We start from the raw sequence: 17,975 nt of genomic DNA on the forward strand, positions 1-17,975 counted from the left end.
AGCAAAATTTTTTAGGCAATGTGGGATGAAAGTACATGACTTTGAAGTTTGTTTTTTATGGTTTAAAGGTCATGTTTTTTTGTAAGGTGTTAATAGCGCCTTTTCCCTCCAACAATGCTTGTGTGGTTAATAGTTGATATCACTTTTTACTTCCCATTTTTAAGTCATTTGTGTTCCATCTAGGAGATGATTTGTGTATAATGTTAAAAGACATAATTCATTTTATAAATCCAATCAAATAATAACTGTACATTAGTAAATAATCAAATAGTTAAAAAAAATTAATGTATTTATGGTCTCTATAATAAAGTTAGTAGGATTTTTTGATGGTTAAGACATACAAATGTGTCTTTTGATAACACAAATTGTCGTATTCTGCATGCATCTTAAAGTCCATGAAATTCGTAATACCTATGTTAGATGGTTGTTTAACAAAAATAGTAAAATACTATAATCATCATCACTTGACTAATGATCCAAACAATCTAAGACTAAACTGCGCATTTTGTTCTTGTGATTTGTTTAAATTTGTTATATCAATCCAATAATTTAATTAAACTTCATCTTTTCAATCCCCAATGTTTCATTCATGTTGCAATTAAAATGTTAATTGGGGTAACAAACCAATTGAAATTTTAACTTTCAATGTAAAGCACTAGAAAAAACATATTTTATCATTATTCGACAACTTAAAGACGTTTCTATTGTTGTAAGTATATGGGCGGGACACATACCAACATATGATATCATGTCTGAGTCCAATCATATTGAAATTTCAATTTTTCTCGCTACATTTCTAATCGGAACAAAGAAAAAAACAAAACATTGTTGAAGATTTGGGAGCTATATACATAATAAACGTGATGGTGTGTTGTGTTTGACCCTACTTGTACAAAGAATCAGAGGCCAAAATGAACAATAAGGTCCATTTTTGATGGAAAGAGTTTCCAACATATAACTGTTTTTGGGTCCAATTGTTTGTGGAATCTTTCCATTAATCATGCGTGCTCTTTGCATTTTTATTTCTATTTCCTTTTAAATCCATTGTCTTATATGTTTCAATTAGTTAAAATTTTTGTTTGAATACTCTTTGGTAAAGGTGACCCGTTTCGTCAAATTATATTATCATTGTCTTGTGAAGGTGTCGTTCATGTCACATGGGTATGATAGCGTTGTGAACACCTCACCGCCTCAAACCAAGTGACATCGAGGCCAAGCACTATATGCATAATGACGTGATCCACAAATTGTTATTGGGTCCACCCCACTAACAATAATCACAAATTAATTTTTGTTCTTTTGTTTTTTTTTTCTTTTCTTTAATATATAATTATGCATAGTTAAAGCATATCGCTTAAATTAATGGTTGGCTAGTTACCCTATGTGACAATGATGTGACACAATAACTAGCTCTTTCTAGTTATCCCACAACACACAACATTAGTGTCACACCCCAACCTAAGGCGGAAATGCCGGGGTGCGAACCGTGGTTCACAGCTCACAAGGTACTATCTTACAATGTAAAATATAACAATACCTAATTAATTCATTTATTTTAAAATTCAAATAATGTACACAAGTTTCAAAATATAACAATAACAATTCGAAACAAATAAATAATCCCAAACTAAATAATAGAGCCATAAATCTTTATTTTGTTTCCTAAGGTTTTTCTATACGTTTTTCACTTTAGCTTCAAATCAACTGGTAACTTGCATATGCGTAGAAAATAAACAGCGATTTATCAACAACACATGTTGAGTGAGATGATCATCAGTTTTGACACTAATAATAATATGTAATGAATAATAACTGCGCAAACAAAATAATGTGAGTAATAATCAATCAAACCGTGAGCAAATAATATGTCAGTTGACCATGCATACAAATGTGATTGTCGGTTGACCATGCCTCTAGAACACGGGCTATGGCTACTAGGACGGCGTATGATCATACTATAATGTGATTATGATGGACCTCTCCGAACATGATAGAATGTAAGCACATAAGCAATTAACAAATAACATTTGATTGAATACACACAATCATTTGTTTGCTAGTTTTGTGTATGCATGTAATATAAAAGGAAGTATTAGTGCGAATATATGTCCCCAAAACATTTAAAAAAAGTAAAATACAAGGGGAATGATATCTCACCTTGACGATTAAGTGAATAAACTAAGAGATAGAATAAACGAGCAAAGTTAACATGACAAGTTTCTGATCCAACCAGACCTGAGACTTATACAAAATAAATTAGAGTCAAAACCGAGAACATAGCCACTAGAATCAATCCAAAAGGAAGTATAGAACTCTGGTTATGAGGTTTTCAGTAAATAAGCGAGCTGGGTGTAACACCACGAGAAGACCCTGTTCAATTTTGGACCAAAAACGACAATTTTGAAACCTAAAGGACTAAAAATGAAAATTTTGATTTTTCCAGACCCATCGCGCTACGCGATGGACAAATAAACAGGATCATCGCGCTACGTGATGCAGATTCCCAAAAGCTAAGAAAAAGGGGGCACCGCGCTACGCGACGACCCATGATCAAGAGGGCATCGCGCTATGCGATACCCCATTAAGCAACCACGTGTCACCACGTGGCAACACCTTAGCAATTGCGGTGTCGCGCTACGCGATGGCCCTGAGAAAAGACCATCGCGCTACGCGACGGTCCCCAAAACTTTGCTTATAAAAGGGGCTACGGGATTGAACTTTATTCATCACAATTTCACACTTACAATCACATACTTAACATTGGAGATCGTGCCCGGCTGTCGTGAAGTTCGAGGTTCAGTTTTCTTGAAGTTCGTGCGAGAATCGGAGTTCTGACGCTTCGTAGATCGGTTAAGCGAAAAGGAAAACAAGGCTCTGCCAATCAAGTTGTCAATCTGCTTTAGTAATTAGCATTCCCGAGTACCGGTATAAGGTAGGGGTTCTGCCTAAATATTATTTTATTATTATATTATATGGCTTAGACCATAGTCAGGGGTATAACCCAAAACCTTGATCATTATTATGATTATAAATGCAAAGGTTATAGTTAAAATAATGTTTCTTCATGATTAAAAAACATAAGCTTTTACATACAAGCAGATATAGTAGTTTATTCATAATTAAGAAACGTAAGATTTTACATACCAGGGTTATAGTCAATACAATGTTTCTTCTTGATGAAGAAACCTATCAATAGATGTTTCTTCATGAAGAAGAAACTTAACTCATGATAAAGAGTACGGGTCTAAATATTTTATTCAAACAAAAGATCAGTCAAGGTTTATAGCTATCAAAACCAGACTAAAGGTTTGTAGCTGGATCAAGAGACGATCCGGGTATTTATATAAACTTACTTTATTATAGATCAATCATCATTCATTCGCAAGGGTTTTCAAACGAGATCACCACATCATTCAGAAAAGACAATCACAATCACATGTGAATACGTTAAACCTTTTACAGTCAGATAAACGGGTTGTTTATCTTAAACAGTCAGTCAAATATGAGATTACCTGATCTCTACATTTTAAGGGATTACGTGATCCCTAAGTCACAAGGTAGATAATAAAAGCAACTCAGACCGAGTACACATGTGTCTGGATCCAAACATATCTGTAAACCTATCAATCAAGGCTACGTAGCCGCAGGCTAACAGACATAACGAAAGTTCTCCAAGGAGGCATCAGTTCTTGGAGAACCATAATTGTGTGTGTATGGCAGTGGCACAAGTTCCCATAAATAAGAGACGTTTCTGCTGAGTTTGTTCCAAAAGTATCTTGTCAGTCAAATGTTTTCAGAGTCAACGATTCACCAGCATATCGCTGGCGTATTTTCCCCTCATTACAGGAAAGCAAGTATAGCATAGATAGCAAGGCATAAGAGTCACTCTTGAAGTTAGATGCTCGCAGGTAGAGATGACTCAGTTTTAAATAAATAAACAAGAATAAACCAAGGTTTGTAAATCAAATACTTGGATATTTATATCCAAGAGATTTTCAAAATAAATTAATATTATAATCAAAGACTTCCGCTAATAACCCTCAACTCTGATATATTTTCAAAACAGATACCAACTAACGGGCGTCGCACCCAGGCCTTGAGTCGGGGTGTGACACTAGGACTGACCGGAATCCGAACAGTGAGTCGGGAGTCGGGTTTTGGTCAATACACTAAAATCTCGAAATAAAACTAAAAGTATTCTGGACCGAAAGCTAATTCCGATCAGAATATATAGTAATTGAATAATCATTAAAATTGACTTTTATGCCCCTAAACAGGTCGGAAAGCAATTGGCCGACGAAACCCCATCAACCAGTAAAAGTGATTGAGGGCTTTTGTTCTATAGATAAAAACCTACAATTTTGAAGAAGACAACTTACCCCGGAGATGAATAGAGGAATGGGAAAATCATGGTCAAAGAAGCCTTGAACACCAAAGTTAACTAGTCTTGAAAGAATTCGATTAAACTTGAAGAATATGATACTGGGGAAGAAGAATTTCCTGGGTTTGATGTTATGAACGACCAAGGACAGTAGTTTTAGGGTTTTAGGTTATGTTAGTTTAAATAATAAAGTCCATAAATTCGTTTATTGGTAAACGAACTCGTTTAGGAAACAAAATAATCAATAAATGACAAAATCATGTCAAATATATTAAAGATCTTGTCTTAAGCATTAAGAAAACGACTTGGGATATTTTAAAACATTAATTGACATAACTTGGAGCTTAAGTTTAGTTAATTTAGTCGAAAATATGAAAGAATTGGCAAAATTAGTCCCTGTAATTTTCGAAAATGCATTTTTAGCCCTTTTAAGCGATTTTAAGAGTTTCGAATGACTATTTGGCATAATTGAAAATTATGGAACTATAAAATAGGTTAAACCAAGTTAAATATCAATAAATACAAGTTTTAAATAGTTCGAAAGATCCGAATTACATTCTTGAATCGGTTTAAACATAAACGAATACAAATACGAAAAACCCGAAATGTTACAATTAGTGTGTACAATGCATAGTGAAGTGAAAATAAAACAAAGAGAAATAGTCTTGAGGAAAAACCACTTATGGTCATTTGTCCATGACTTGGCTTATCTTTATCTTTTTGCTCATTACTTATGGATCCCATAACCCTAAGTGTAGCCTAAGATATACGCTTTTTAAGTTGGATCATTTTATCTTATTTGTCTTCACCTAGAAATCTAAGTACGAGTCAATAAGCTCTTTAACCAACTTCGTATCGTTCGCCTCACTTGAAAATAACTCAAATTTGAGGTTTTAGGATAAACATCAGTATCAAATGGTGGCACTTGTAGATATCCGTCACATAGAATGTTTAGGATATGGACATAGTGTATGCTTTACTTCTTTTGAGCTAGTTTGTTGTATGTGTCAAATGGGAACCGTCCCTTGTGAAGATAAACCATGACTCTTATCTCCCACCTCATATATGCATAGGATGTTAAGATATAACAATGTTTGATTAGACATGATGTCGTTTTTCGAGAAGATGATAAACACATATCCAAATATATCATCTTCAAATGGTATCGTAACAACTATGAGATGCTAGTCAAAACAACTATCAACAACTTATAAGTAACAAACTGAATTACGAGATTAAAGAGTCCTTGAGAGTTTAACACACATTGCGTCTAACTCGTTAAGACTACAAGTCTAACCGATCACAACAATGCGTCTAGGGGTATTCATCGGATTGGATAACAAATTGTTCGGCTTATTCGGTTCAGATTGTTCGGATTTGGAATTTTTAAGACCCTATCCGAATTCGGATCCGATCCGAATTAGGAGCATACCTATCCGAATTGATTTAAGATGGATTAGGATAATCAAAAAAACCCGAAATAAGTTGTATAACATTAAAAACAAACGTCTAATTAAATAGAAATACAAAACTGGAAAGTTAAAATAAAACACACACAAAAAAAAGTCAAACTTCAAACAAAAGTCGAAATAAATCCATGATCCATCATAATTCTAAAAATTAAAACATATACGAATAAAGCCAAACTTGAAAATAATTATTAAGTCACATGTTATTTATTCGGATATCTGAATAATCTGAATTATCCGATTTTTTTTGAAATCCCTACCAATCCTAATCCGAGTTAGTTATTTGGATATTCGGATCGATCCAATCCAAATATCTGAATAAGAATTCGGATCAGATATTCGTATTTTAATTTTTTTCAGATTTCGGATTTTTTGAACATCCGAAGTTATGTCCAATGATAGCTTGTTTTAATTTTGTAAGTCCTTTTGAAGAAATAACTTGAAGGTCCCCATGATTTCCTTCACATGGAAAGTAACACCCAACAGAACAGAATTCAACACATTCTTTCTTGTTCCTTCACCACCCAACACCTCCTTCCCTAGGGTTCCACTATAAAACCCCATTTTCCATTCGATTTCAATCCAATCAAACAACACACAATCCCTAAACCAAACCCTAACAAGATTCTTCATCTTACAAGCAAGAATCAAGATTTTGATTTGGGCATTTTTGATTTTGTGAAAATTTTCATTTTCCTTTGTGTTTTCAATTTGGGTATTTCTATTATACCTTATATGGAGTAAAAGATTTGAACTTTAAAGCAAATTCAAGATTTTCTTGAGTTGGGTATTTTGATTTTGTCAATTTTTGGGTTTTTCAGTTTGGGTATTTCTTACTTGTCTAGTTTTTGAGTAAAAGATTTGAACTTTAAAAGAAATTCAAGATTTTCTTGATTTGGGTATTTTATGATTTCTAGTTTTGGTTTTTCAATTTGGGTATTGGTTACCTGTCTAGATTTTAAGTAAAAGATTTGAACTTTAAAAGAAATTCTTGATTTTCTTGATTTTTGATACTAGGTTGACTATGGCAAAAGTGTATAACTTTGCTGTTGGATTTGGTGTGAGAAATGTGGGATGGTAGAAGGGTTGATGAATCTGCTTTCTGTGTGTTGGAAGAAGCCATTCGTTAAGGGTGACAGTAGCCAAACCACTGCTGCTGTTGGTGTTAATGCTTACAATGGCGAAGGAGGTAACTTTGAAAAAGACGGGTTGCTGTGGTATCGAGATATTGGCAAGTACGGTGGCGGTGAGTACTCCATGGCTGTTGTTCAGGCTAACCAGGTGCTTGAAGACCAGAGCCAGATTGAGTCTGGTTCTTTTGGTACATTTGTTGGGGTCTATGATGGTCATGGAGGGCCTGATGTCGCCCGATACGTTTGCGATAACTTGTTCAGGAATTTCCAAGGTTTGTTCTACTTTTATGTTGTGATATGGAATATAGTTTCTGTTGTGACAACATGTAATAGATATTTGTGTTGTTGAAGCTACTATGCAATTGATTGTGCAAAACTGACCTTAAAGACTTGCTTACACAAAAACTAGAGACTTTAATATTTTACAAATTAGGTGGTTAATATACAAAATGTGCATCCGAGCGCCTTCCAAGTGCACGTATTAAGCAATTTGGTTTCTTTTAGAGTGTATGATTGATTTCAGAAGGCGTTACCGATGAGCTAAACTTAGAAAATTGAGTTAAGTATGGACAATTGGTGATTGATTGAACTCAAAGTGAGTTCATTTCTATTCCAAAATATGGTTTGAAAATGTGCTTTTGATAGTTTGATGCTATGACCTTTGCGTTTTTACTAAAACAGGTGAATATTTCAAATACCTCTGTCCCAAGTAAATGCAGAAATCTTTGGATTTACTTATTTATCTATTAGTAATCGCTACAAAGTATTGATTTTTATTTAAAAATATGGATACTTAGTAGCAGCTAAAACTCATTAAAGCATGTAGAAGAATTTCTTACTCAAGTTCTACATTAACTAAACATTCATGATGTCAGAGGCTGTGTGACAACTGAAATACCACAAGCTTAGTTTGAGTACACAGAAAAAGAACATTTTTTAATATATATTTTCTAAGTGGTGGGATCTAAGCAAAATGGATGGGTTTCAGGTTAACGGGTGAAAATCGCCCCTGGTCAAAAACGTGTATTTTTATGTGCAGGCCGTATCAGGTCAGGTTGACCTGTCAACATTTCTTTTCTATCTTTTTGAATTTTGTAAATATTTAATGTTTTAAACATTATTGTTAAAAGTATTTTACAAAAATAGTAATATATAACTTCTTTCTAAATCAACTGGTTCATGGTGTTGTACTCATTTCGATACACATCAAGCGAATTTTGACTCGTTTAACCAGTTTGACCTGCTTCAAAATATATTGCAACCTGACTTGACCCGTTTTACTACTAACAGGTTGAAAATGTGCCTATGGCTCGAAGAATAAAATAAAGATTCTTATGTGATTGTTCTTAGGTTTGGTGTTTATGCAGTAACATCAGGCGAGGATTACGGTGTGGTGACCCCAGAGACCATAAAAAAGGCATTTCTTCAAACGGAGAATGGATTCACTGCTCGTGTATCCCAGTTATTTAATGCGTGCCCCAGCATTGCAACCGTTGGATCATGCTGCTTAGTTGGAGTAATATATCAGCAAACTCTTTTTATCGCAAGTCTTGGTGATTCCCGTGTTGTTCTTGGTAAAAAAGTTGGTAACACGGGTGGTATGGCGGCCATACAGCTGTCATCGGAACATAATGCAAATCTTGAGGAGGTTAGGCACGAATTAAAAAATCTACACCCGCATGATTCCTCAATCGTTGCCTTGAAGTATGGAGTTTGGCGGGTCAAAGGCATTATTCAGGTTATTCACATTTTTATATTTTGATGAGAACAAATATAGTTTTTGTGTGAGGAGGATTAATTGTATGTATACAGGTTTCAAGATCCATTGGGGACGTTTATATGAAACATGCAGAGTACAATAATGATCAAATAGCACAAAAGTTTCGACTTCCTGAAGCAACGGTTATGCCTATTTTGTCTGCTACTCCGTCAATCCTTACACATGATATCCACCCGAATGATTCTTTTCTTATATTTGCTTCTGATGGTTTATGGGAACACCTGAGTAATGATGAAGCTGTGGAGATCGTTCACAATAATCCGCGCGCTGTAAGATTCTCTTGTCTTTTTTACAACTTATGAATTTAGGGGTGTAAACGAGCTGAGCCCGAGCTAAACCAGGCTCAAACTTGGCGCGTTTTTTGACTTATGGGAGCTCGAGCTCGTGAGTTGTTTTTTCAAGCGCGGGCTCGACTCTCTTATTATATATTAATCAATTAACGTACATTTTTTTTATTATTTTATATATTATGAGACGAAACCTTAAACGGCTTGAGCTCGTGTAGTACCTTAAATGAGCCAAAGCTTGGCTCGAGCTAGGCTGCACAGTAATGAATTTAATACATAGAAGTCCAAAAGAGGTGAAACTTATAAATACACAAAGCTCGTTAAGGCTCGATGACTAAACAAGCATTAGTTGAGACTTGGGCTCGAAAAAGATTGGCTTGTTTCTAGCTTTTTATGGATGTGAGCTTGAGTAGCTCGCGAGCAGCTCGGCTTGTTTGCAGCCCTAGTTGTGATTGTAGTTTAGAAATAAGCTATAACGGTGATGGCATTATTATTGTTTCAGGGGATAGCAAAGAGGCTAGTGAAAGCTGCTCTGCAGGAAGCAGCGAAGAAACGAGAAATGAGGTATTCTGATTTGAAGAAGATCGATAAGCGAGTGCGGCGTCACTTCCATGATGATATAACTGTAATCGTATTGTTTTTAAACTACGATCAAATATGTAAAGGAGGCACCGGCGGTCCTAGTGTCTCTCTTCGAAGCGCGTTGGAACACTAAATCAGGTTCAGATGTACTACTACTACCACCAAGGTTCGGTTCTATTTCATTCTATTCTATAGATATAGAGTTCGATTTTATCATTAAATTAAATGAAGAGGATGAGGTCATAAAACCGAAAACAAAAACATGGGATATGTTGTTGAATCTTTGTAATATCTTATCATAACCATTCGTATATTTTTTTTTTCCTTCTTTCATATTGTTGTATTTTATGCGTTAGGACTTATAGTTTAGAATCTTAAGTTGGTTAAAAGTAGTGTGTAATAAGAATTTTTTTTATTATTAATTTTGTACCCGTACTTTACATTTTTTAGTATCGGAATTATCCAACTCAATATGTGTCGTGTCGCAAAACGCCTGTGATGGAAAAATCTACAACAAATATGGAGTCATGCTTAACTGAGTTTTGAAAATGTTTTGGTAGAGAAATAGTATCACCTGCCTGCTGGGAAGGTTTTATAATATCCAGAAATTTCGTTTTGATCAAACAAATAATAACAATAATAATAGTAACAACTTGTCTTAAATGAAAGAAAACTTAAGTTTGAAAATGAAAATTTGCACTCAACAAGAGTAGGGTGCAATATGCATTTCTCATTTGTTCTGGGTTGGGCTGTAACTTTTGTTGGGCTTTGATGAATAGGTATCCTTAAAATCTTAAATATATATTTATACCAAATTAGTTCATTTGAAACTGTTGCTTGATATCAAGGAGCCTGCGTGCAAATGCAAGTTTGAAGTTTGTACTTTGTATATGAAATTAGTCAATTATAAAAGATGTATAAATAAACTAACATTGGATTTGTATGATACAAAATTGGTTGATTAACGAATCGTAGTTTACCGTGCTTACTCGTTTCACTTTTATCCGATATATTAAGTCATTTTTATAAAATATGGGGCCGCAAAAAAATATCAAAAATCTCTTTGATTTAAAACCAGTTTGCCGGTTTAAACCGATATTTTAGAAAAAAAAAAAACGGTGGTACGATGTTTTAACAACCCGCCCAAAAATACCGTTTGCCTTGCGAATATCCGGTATAACCGGTCGGTATGTATCGGTTTTTAAAACATTGGAAAATATCCATATTTAATATCTGATTTACTTCATCAGGCTTTCTGTTTCGAGTTTACTTCATGGAAACATATGCTTTACCTCCCTCTCCATCATCGGTTTTGGTATTATGCTTTGGTTGTCGTATTAGTAATGTTGGTACCCGTAACCATTTAGCCAATTTGATACCTCTCTTGTATATGTACTCGGATCGATGGAAACATATGCTTTACCTCCCTCTCCATTATCGGTTTTGGTATTATGCTTTGGTTGTCGTATTAGTAATGTTGGTACCCGTAACCATTTAGCCAATTTGATACCTCTCTTGTATATGTACTCGGATCGATGGAAACATATGCTTTACCTCCCTCTCCATTATCGGTTTTGGTATTATGCTTTGGTTGTCGTATTAGTAATGTTGGTACCCGTAACCATTTAGCCAATTTGATACCTCTCTTGTATATGTACTCGGATCGATTCAACTAATTTGTTATTCGCATCGGTGCCAGTACCAATATCATTGGAGACATGGAAAAAAAATGGGTATCGTACCGAAATACCCGTACCGTACCAATTAATCATTGGAGACATAATTAATCATTGGAGACATGGAAAAAAAAGTTGGTACCGTACCGAAATACCCATACGGTACTAATAAATTGGCACGCTACTCGATACTCTATTTATTGATTTTTGGTATGGGTACAATCTGAATCAGGTATGCATATGGTCCGGATAGGGATACTATACAGATCTCATCCCTACTGCTAACCAAAGGTGCTACCCCAAACGATGTTGTTTAGTAGTTTTCGACCACGTAGGATAACAGGATGATAAATTTGAACAGTGTTGATTAAGTGTGGCAAACCTCCTAACTTGGATTAATGGAATGCTATCATGTGGTCTTAAATGAAATCCAAATATCCAAATGTGCCAATAAACAGTAAGATCACCAACAATTATTGTTGTATAAATAATACTATATATACGTAGGAAAATACTTAATTTTGGAGAAGCAATTGTACGTTGCCTATATATAAGAGGAATAAATTTAATCCAGGCATTATGATATACAAATATGTCATTTCATTATCATAGAACGCTATTTTCATAAAGTCACACACTTCACCTATAAAACTTCAATGTTACAAGGTTGTAAAAGTGTAGAAACATGAACACATACAAACTAATGCATTGCAGACATAATAAAAATTTATTTATGTAGTTTCTCAATAAATTACTCTTTTAACACTTGTAACAAATTTTTAAGGTTAGTGATGCATGTTCTGTAACCACAAATATGACTACTTATACTTAGAGCTTACAGACTTGTAAAGTGAGCAATTATATAATCAACATTTACCACATATATGGAAGTAGTTGATAATGATATAAACAACAAATCAATTGCATATGGATAATGGATGGATGGTTATTTTACAGGAAATAGAAAAGTCTAGATTTGGGGAGGGGCATAATGGTAATTGGCAATGATGGGACCAAAAACAAAACATGCAACATGCAACATGCCTTTTGTTTTTTAAAGTGACTACTACTGCAACTCAACTAGAATCTTTTACCACTGACACTCGATTCATAAATGTCGTCTAAAATTATACACTTTCCTTTTCTTCAATCGCCTCATTCCTCCAATTTATATATTATTATTATTATTATTATTATTATTATAACAAATTAAACTAATAAGTTTTAAGAGGGACTTTAGTTAGAAAGATACAAAAGTATAGGGGTTAAAAGGAAAACTACACATTTAAATGAGACAGTGTGTGAGATTCCCTATTAATTTCCTCTCACAAAACCTTCATATATATTCATCAAACAACAAATTAAATTATATATTATCAAGTAACTTCAGCCTAGCTTCAAGGTATTATTGTTCATCTTTTAATTCTTTCTTTGATTCATACTGTGTTTTTCTTCATACAATAACCGGATATATGTACTGGCATTTCAATGAGACGTATATCTTACTTACTGAGTACGTTTGTTTGTTTGTTTACTGACGTTTGAACCGGATTGTTTAGATGATGGCGTTAAATTCGGATCCCCTTCGAAGAAGAAAGAAGAAGAAAATCCAAACGCAAACGCAAACGCAATCAACGGATCAGATTATCCCATCGTGGAAATCCGAAGCTCAACAACAAGTATACAACTCCAAGCTATTACAAGCCCTCCGCCACCTCCAAATCACCTCCACCCCAGCTTCAACCGTTCGTGAGACGGCTGACCGAGTCCTAGCAGTAACGGCCAAAGGACGAACTAGATGGAGCCGAGCCATCCTCAAAAATAAACTCAAGCGGCTTAAATTTAAAAAGAACAATAAAAGGCAGAGAGCCTCGGCTGCAGGAAATAGTCGAATAAAAAAGCCGCGACTTAATGTTTTGAGGCTGAAGACCAAAAATTTACCCGCGGTGCAAAGAAAAACACGAGTGCTGGGACGGCTAGTTCCTGGTTGCCAAAAACAGCCGTTGCCGGTTGTGTTGGAAGAAGCCACGGATTATATAGCCGCCCTTGAGATGCAAGTTAAAGCCATGGCTGCTCTTGCAGACCTTCTCTCAGCCGCCTCCACTTCGCAGCAGCCTCCGAGCTTGTGATATCGGCACTTTCTTTTCTTTGTTTTTTTTTTTCGTCCATGTCCGGCACTGTGTAATTAAATTCATTCTCCTCTCTTTTATTTTTTAATATTTTGTTTTTTATTTGTGTTACACCCACCAAAGGTAAAAATCTGAGTGTCCAAGTGTCCATTTCCATGATTCTTTACAAAGGAAATGACCAAAGTGTTCATTTTTAAATTCATTTGACTTGCTTGCTTAATAATCATTGTCCGGATTTTTAAACTAATGAGATCACACAGTCGAGACACCCGGATATTTTGAAAACCGACAGGATCATTTAGGTGTCTCGACAGGATTTTTTGGTGTTTTGGTGAGATTCTTCCTATCTTCCGACAAGATTATTAGTTTCCGACGAGATTTTTTGGTCTTTCCACAAGAATTTTTTTGTCTTCTGACGAGATAAACTTTTGGTTTCCGTCAAGATTTTCTGACAAATTGCAAAATCCTATTGGTTGAAAATCTCGTTAGGTGATGATTATTGAGTAGATGTGTCGACTGGATTTGTGACAGACATTTAAAAAAAACCCCTAGTTAAATAGACATTTTGTTTATTTGACTGGTAAATGAATATTTTGATCATCTAATTTCCCTTTAGCACATCATAGGAGAATCGTTTTTTTATTTTAATTGGAAATTTTTGGACTAATTACAATTTTATTTCTAATACATGCCTACATACAATATAAAACCAACCTTATCCTCTATAATAATTAATTAGGGTAGGGTATTTGTTATTTCATGCTATAAAGAGATTTATAGATTAGTGATCTATGTGCAATTAACCCGATAAATGATATTAAAGAAATATGTATACAGAAGACGACATATATATAAAAGTCGATCAAGTTGCAACTTTTTTGGAAAGCCTGGCTAATGTTGCCGTCGGTGTGCGGCTAATTTTGAACCATTGCTTATTTTAGTAACCACTTGAATTATAAAATCATACTTTACAACTCAGTGCTTAGGTACTTTTTTATGTTATGTTCATTGACATGTCTAGGTTATAGTTTATAAATTAACAAGGTCTTTGTTTGAGTTGTAACACAATAATTGAGATTCTCCGACTTAACTTTACATGATTAAAATACAAATGCTTAACACCACCCCTAAATCAACCAATTATTGGTTTTCTATCAATTTTATAACACTCTTTTTGGAAGGAGATTGGTACCGTATTCGTATCGAAAACCAATAGAGCTGAGTACCGAGTACCGTACCGAACTTATTGGTATGGTGCGGGTACAGGTATTTCGGTACGAACCCGCTTTGGTACAACTTTGTTTTGTTTTTTTGTTTCAAATCTTCAATGATCTAGGTATCGGTACAAGTATGATTATCAAATAAACTGCATCACTACATTTATTGGTATGGGATGGGTACCAAATTAGCTAAATTGGTATGAGAATTGGTTGAACTATATGATTAATAATTGGTTGAACCCTTTTTTTTTCAGTTGAAAGTTAATCTTGAAACGAGTTATCAAGAAAGTTGAATGGCTAAGTGAAAATGCTTAATTATTTAGTACTTAATTAATAATTTGAATGTTTATATTCATCTATTTAGTAGTTTATTTATTTGCATGTTTATCTTACTAGTTTGAGTCATAATATGTTAGGAAGTTAATTAGTATAAATAGTTGGTTAGGGTATGTAATTAGTTAATATCAAAATTTGTATTTGTGCTCTTAGGTCTGATTTCCAACAATTTTAAGACGCAAATATGGTAGTTCCCAATAAAACCTTTACATATTCCAAGCGTATACAAATTACCGAAATACCAGTATCCCTACCTGTACCCCTAAATACCGAATCCTAAAATTTTGGTACCGATACCCATATAAGATAAGCCAAATTGACATGGGTACGAGTATTCGAGAAAAAAAAATCTCTATCCCACATTTCATTAAATGCATTATTCCTCTACCCACTTGAAATTCGACCCCTTTTGCATCATTTTTTTAAGAAATTAAACCTTACATCAAATTATAGTTTTAAAATATGTTTGGAATGCATTGGTGAAAGATGTGGGTTATGGTTATTTGAAGGACTAAAAAAGGTGTAATGCGGTTAAAGTTAAAATCATGGATACATGTGGTTTTGTCATATGAAAGCCGAACACCAACCAAAGCTTTTTGCCACATAAGCAACCAACTGTCTTCATCTTTTTAAATTCTAATTAAATAAAAAATTGTAGGCATGAAAAAAGAAAAGGACATTGGTTAGTATACACCACATGGAGGGGTCATGATAAAGACAAAAAACAGGTGATAATTTATATACTTTAAAAAATAAACACCTTTTTTATTTCAAATTTATGTTAAAAGTATATGCTACTATATATATTTGTAAAACATAAATAAACTTTACATAAATATATTGACATGGTCTAATTCATGAAATATTGTAGCTTATATTATATTAGGGTTATATTATGGGTGCTATATATAAAACCATAACCGAGTTCATGCATAGTGCCTATACTATCACTAGTTTAACTAATGGTCTAATACTCCCCTGTAAAATAAGCTCGGGAGTTGGGAGAGATTAAGTTTGTAAAAGTAAAAATACTAATTAATTAACATTAAAGCAAGCACTTAAAACTAAACCAGTACAACCCTAGTTGTATGTAAGCCCAATTGTTTGATATTGGCCCAAGTGTTAGATCATTTTAAGTGAATGATGAATCAATCAGACCCAAATTCAGAATAGAATAGGCCTAGTTCAAAATTAATTAGCAAACCTAGGGCCGTCCAAACTCCAAACCGTTCGCGGCTCGAACTCGCTCGCTGTTCGTTCGGAAATTGTTTGGAAAATGCCCGCTCATTTTTCCGCTCGATTGTAAACGAGCTGCTCTGCTCGGTTCGGTTTGTAAACGAGCCAAGCAACGACCAAAGGTCTGCTCGTTTCAGTTCGGCTCGAATATTTTTAATTTATTTTATACATAATTATATATGAACAAATATATAAATTTGTAGACAAACACATAAAATATAAGTATACATTCTTTAAACCCTTTCAAAATTTTCATATTCCGTCAATATTATAGTATCATTAGTTCGATTCAAGTTTTCATAATACTAAAAGTTTGTTTGCATTTTATTATATCTCACTTTAAACTTTTTCACCTTAAAAATTAAAACCTATTATATGTTTGTCTAAAAATTATAATAAGTAATATAAATTTTTTACAAATTATATTATTTATAGTCTTCAAACTTGTTTTTTATTGAAAATTTTAGAGTGAAAAATAAATAAATAATGCTCGAAAATCATTTGATGTTCGATCGAAAAATGCTCGGTTAGATTTTGGCTCGTTTTGGTTTTCGCTCGGTTCGAATTTCAATCGTTCGGTTCGGTCGGTTGTAAACAAGCCAAGCAACGAGCAAGTCTTCGCTCGATTCGGCTCGGCTCGTGAACAGGCCTAAGCAAAACCATGACACTCAAATACGCGTACTATACAGCCGGCCCAATGCCCATCCAACACAAGCAAGAAGCATGTGCAACGTTAGGCAAAAGCCATGTAACACAATTTTTTCCTAGTTTCCTTCCAATTCCTTTCAATTACCGCATTAAATTAAACTCAAAGGCTAGCATTGCGAATGAGATCATGAAGAATGCGATGAATATAGTTGGTGGGTGCATAGCTTTATTTTATACTAGGTTAGATCTCGTGTTGCACACGGACGGAAAATATATAAAACTTAATGTATGTATATCTACGTCTATACTATATATAATGCATGAGACAAGGGTAAATTAAAACACTTGATTTTAAGCGTTTTACAAATTCTAATGCATAAAATACATGTGTTAATAGTGGTAAACTTGTCTTTTAAACATAACCATAATTTACCCAACTTACAAGTTTACCTCCTCATCTTTAACCATATTATGTTTTTAATTTCAGTTTTAAACTAACTTCTCATCCATGATTTTTAAACGACAATAACTTTTTCATACGTTAATATTTTTGTAGAAAAATTATACCATAAAACGAACATTTTATTCTCTTTAATTTGAATATGAAATTGTTATAATTTTAAAATTTAAACAAATTAATATGTTACGTAGGGGCGTTCAATGCCAATTATGATGGTTTTTAAGTTAAACTTGTGAACCTAACGTTAGTATTGTTTTTTGTCGTCCAAAACCAAAACTTAGCCACTGAAAATTGAAACTAAACTGTTACTTACGGTATGGTTCCGGTTTGGTTTCACAATTTAAGATATGATAATAAATGTTTAAAATAATTAATAATTTAAATGTACCATCAATCCTAACTAAGCATCAACAAAATATGATACCTTAGAGGATCATAATATGAAAAATGATAATTTTAGTCACATAAATGGAAGACCTAAGACACGAAATAATAACAAGAACAAAGATTCCTACAAATCATGCTGGAATTAGATTAATATAAAGTTGTTATATCCAAGTTTATTTGTATCTAAAAAGACTTTGTTCAATTGTATTTTAACTATATCTAATATATATAACAAAACATATCTAATATTA

General features: G+C 33.8%; 1 protein-coding gene and 1 pseudogene across 3 annotated transcripts; both read left to right on the plus strand.

The window, feature by feature from the left end:
* The first annotated feature begins 6,860 nt into the window (after positions 1-6,860).
* LOC143583287 (putative protein phosphatase 2C 42) lies at positions 6,861-9,930 on the plus strand. Of its 2 annotated transcripts, none has more exons than XM_077065632.1 (4): positions 6,861-7,255; positions 8,351-8,721; positions 8,796-9,032; positions 9,553-9,930. In XM_077065632.1, exons 1-4 carry the CDS (start codon positions 6,925-6,927, stop codon positions 9,763-9,765), a joined length of 1,152 nt encoding a protein of 383 aa, XP_076921747.1. In that variant the 5' UTR covers positions 6,861-6,924; the 3' UTR covers positions 9,766-9,930. The 2 variants fall into 2 exon arrangements, with proteins under 2 accessions (XP_076921747.1, XP_076921748.1); XM_077065633.1 differs by having other exon boundaries at positions 8,360-8,721.
* A 2,723-nt stretch (positions 9,931-12,653) lies between these two features.
* Positions 12,654-13,541, plus strand: LOC143583289 (transcription factor bHLH147 pseudogene; annotated as a pseudogene). Its single transcript, XR_013144141.1, has 2 exons — positions 12,654-12,710; positions 12,868-13,541. The product of XR_013144141.1 is annotated as a transcription factor bHLH147 pseudogene (transcript).
* Positions 13,542-17,975: the final 4,434 nt, after the last annotated feature.

The sequence above is a fragment of the Bidens hawaiensis genome, unplaced genomic scaffold (assembly GCF_021521415.1).
Source record: "Bidens hawaiensis isolate Kalapana, Puna unplaced genomic scaffold, B.hawaiensis_p1.1 tig00032354_1, whole genome shotgun sequence".
NCBI classification, from domain to species: Eukaryota; Viridiplantae; Streptophyta; class Magnoliopsida; order Asterales; family Asteraceae; genus Bidens; species Bidens hawaiensis.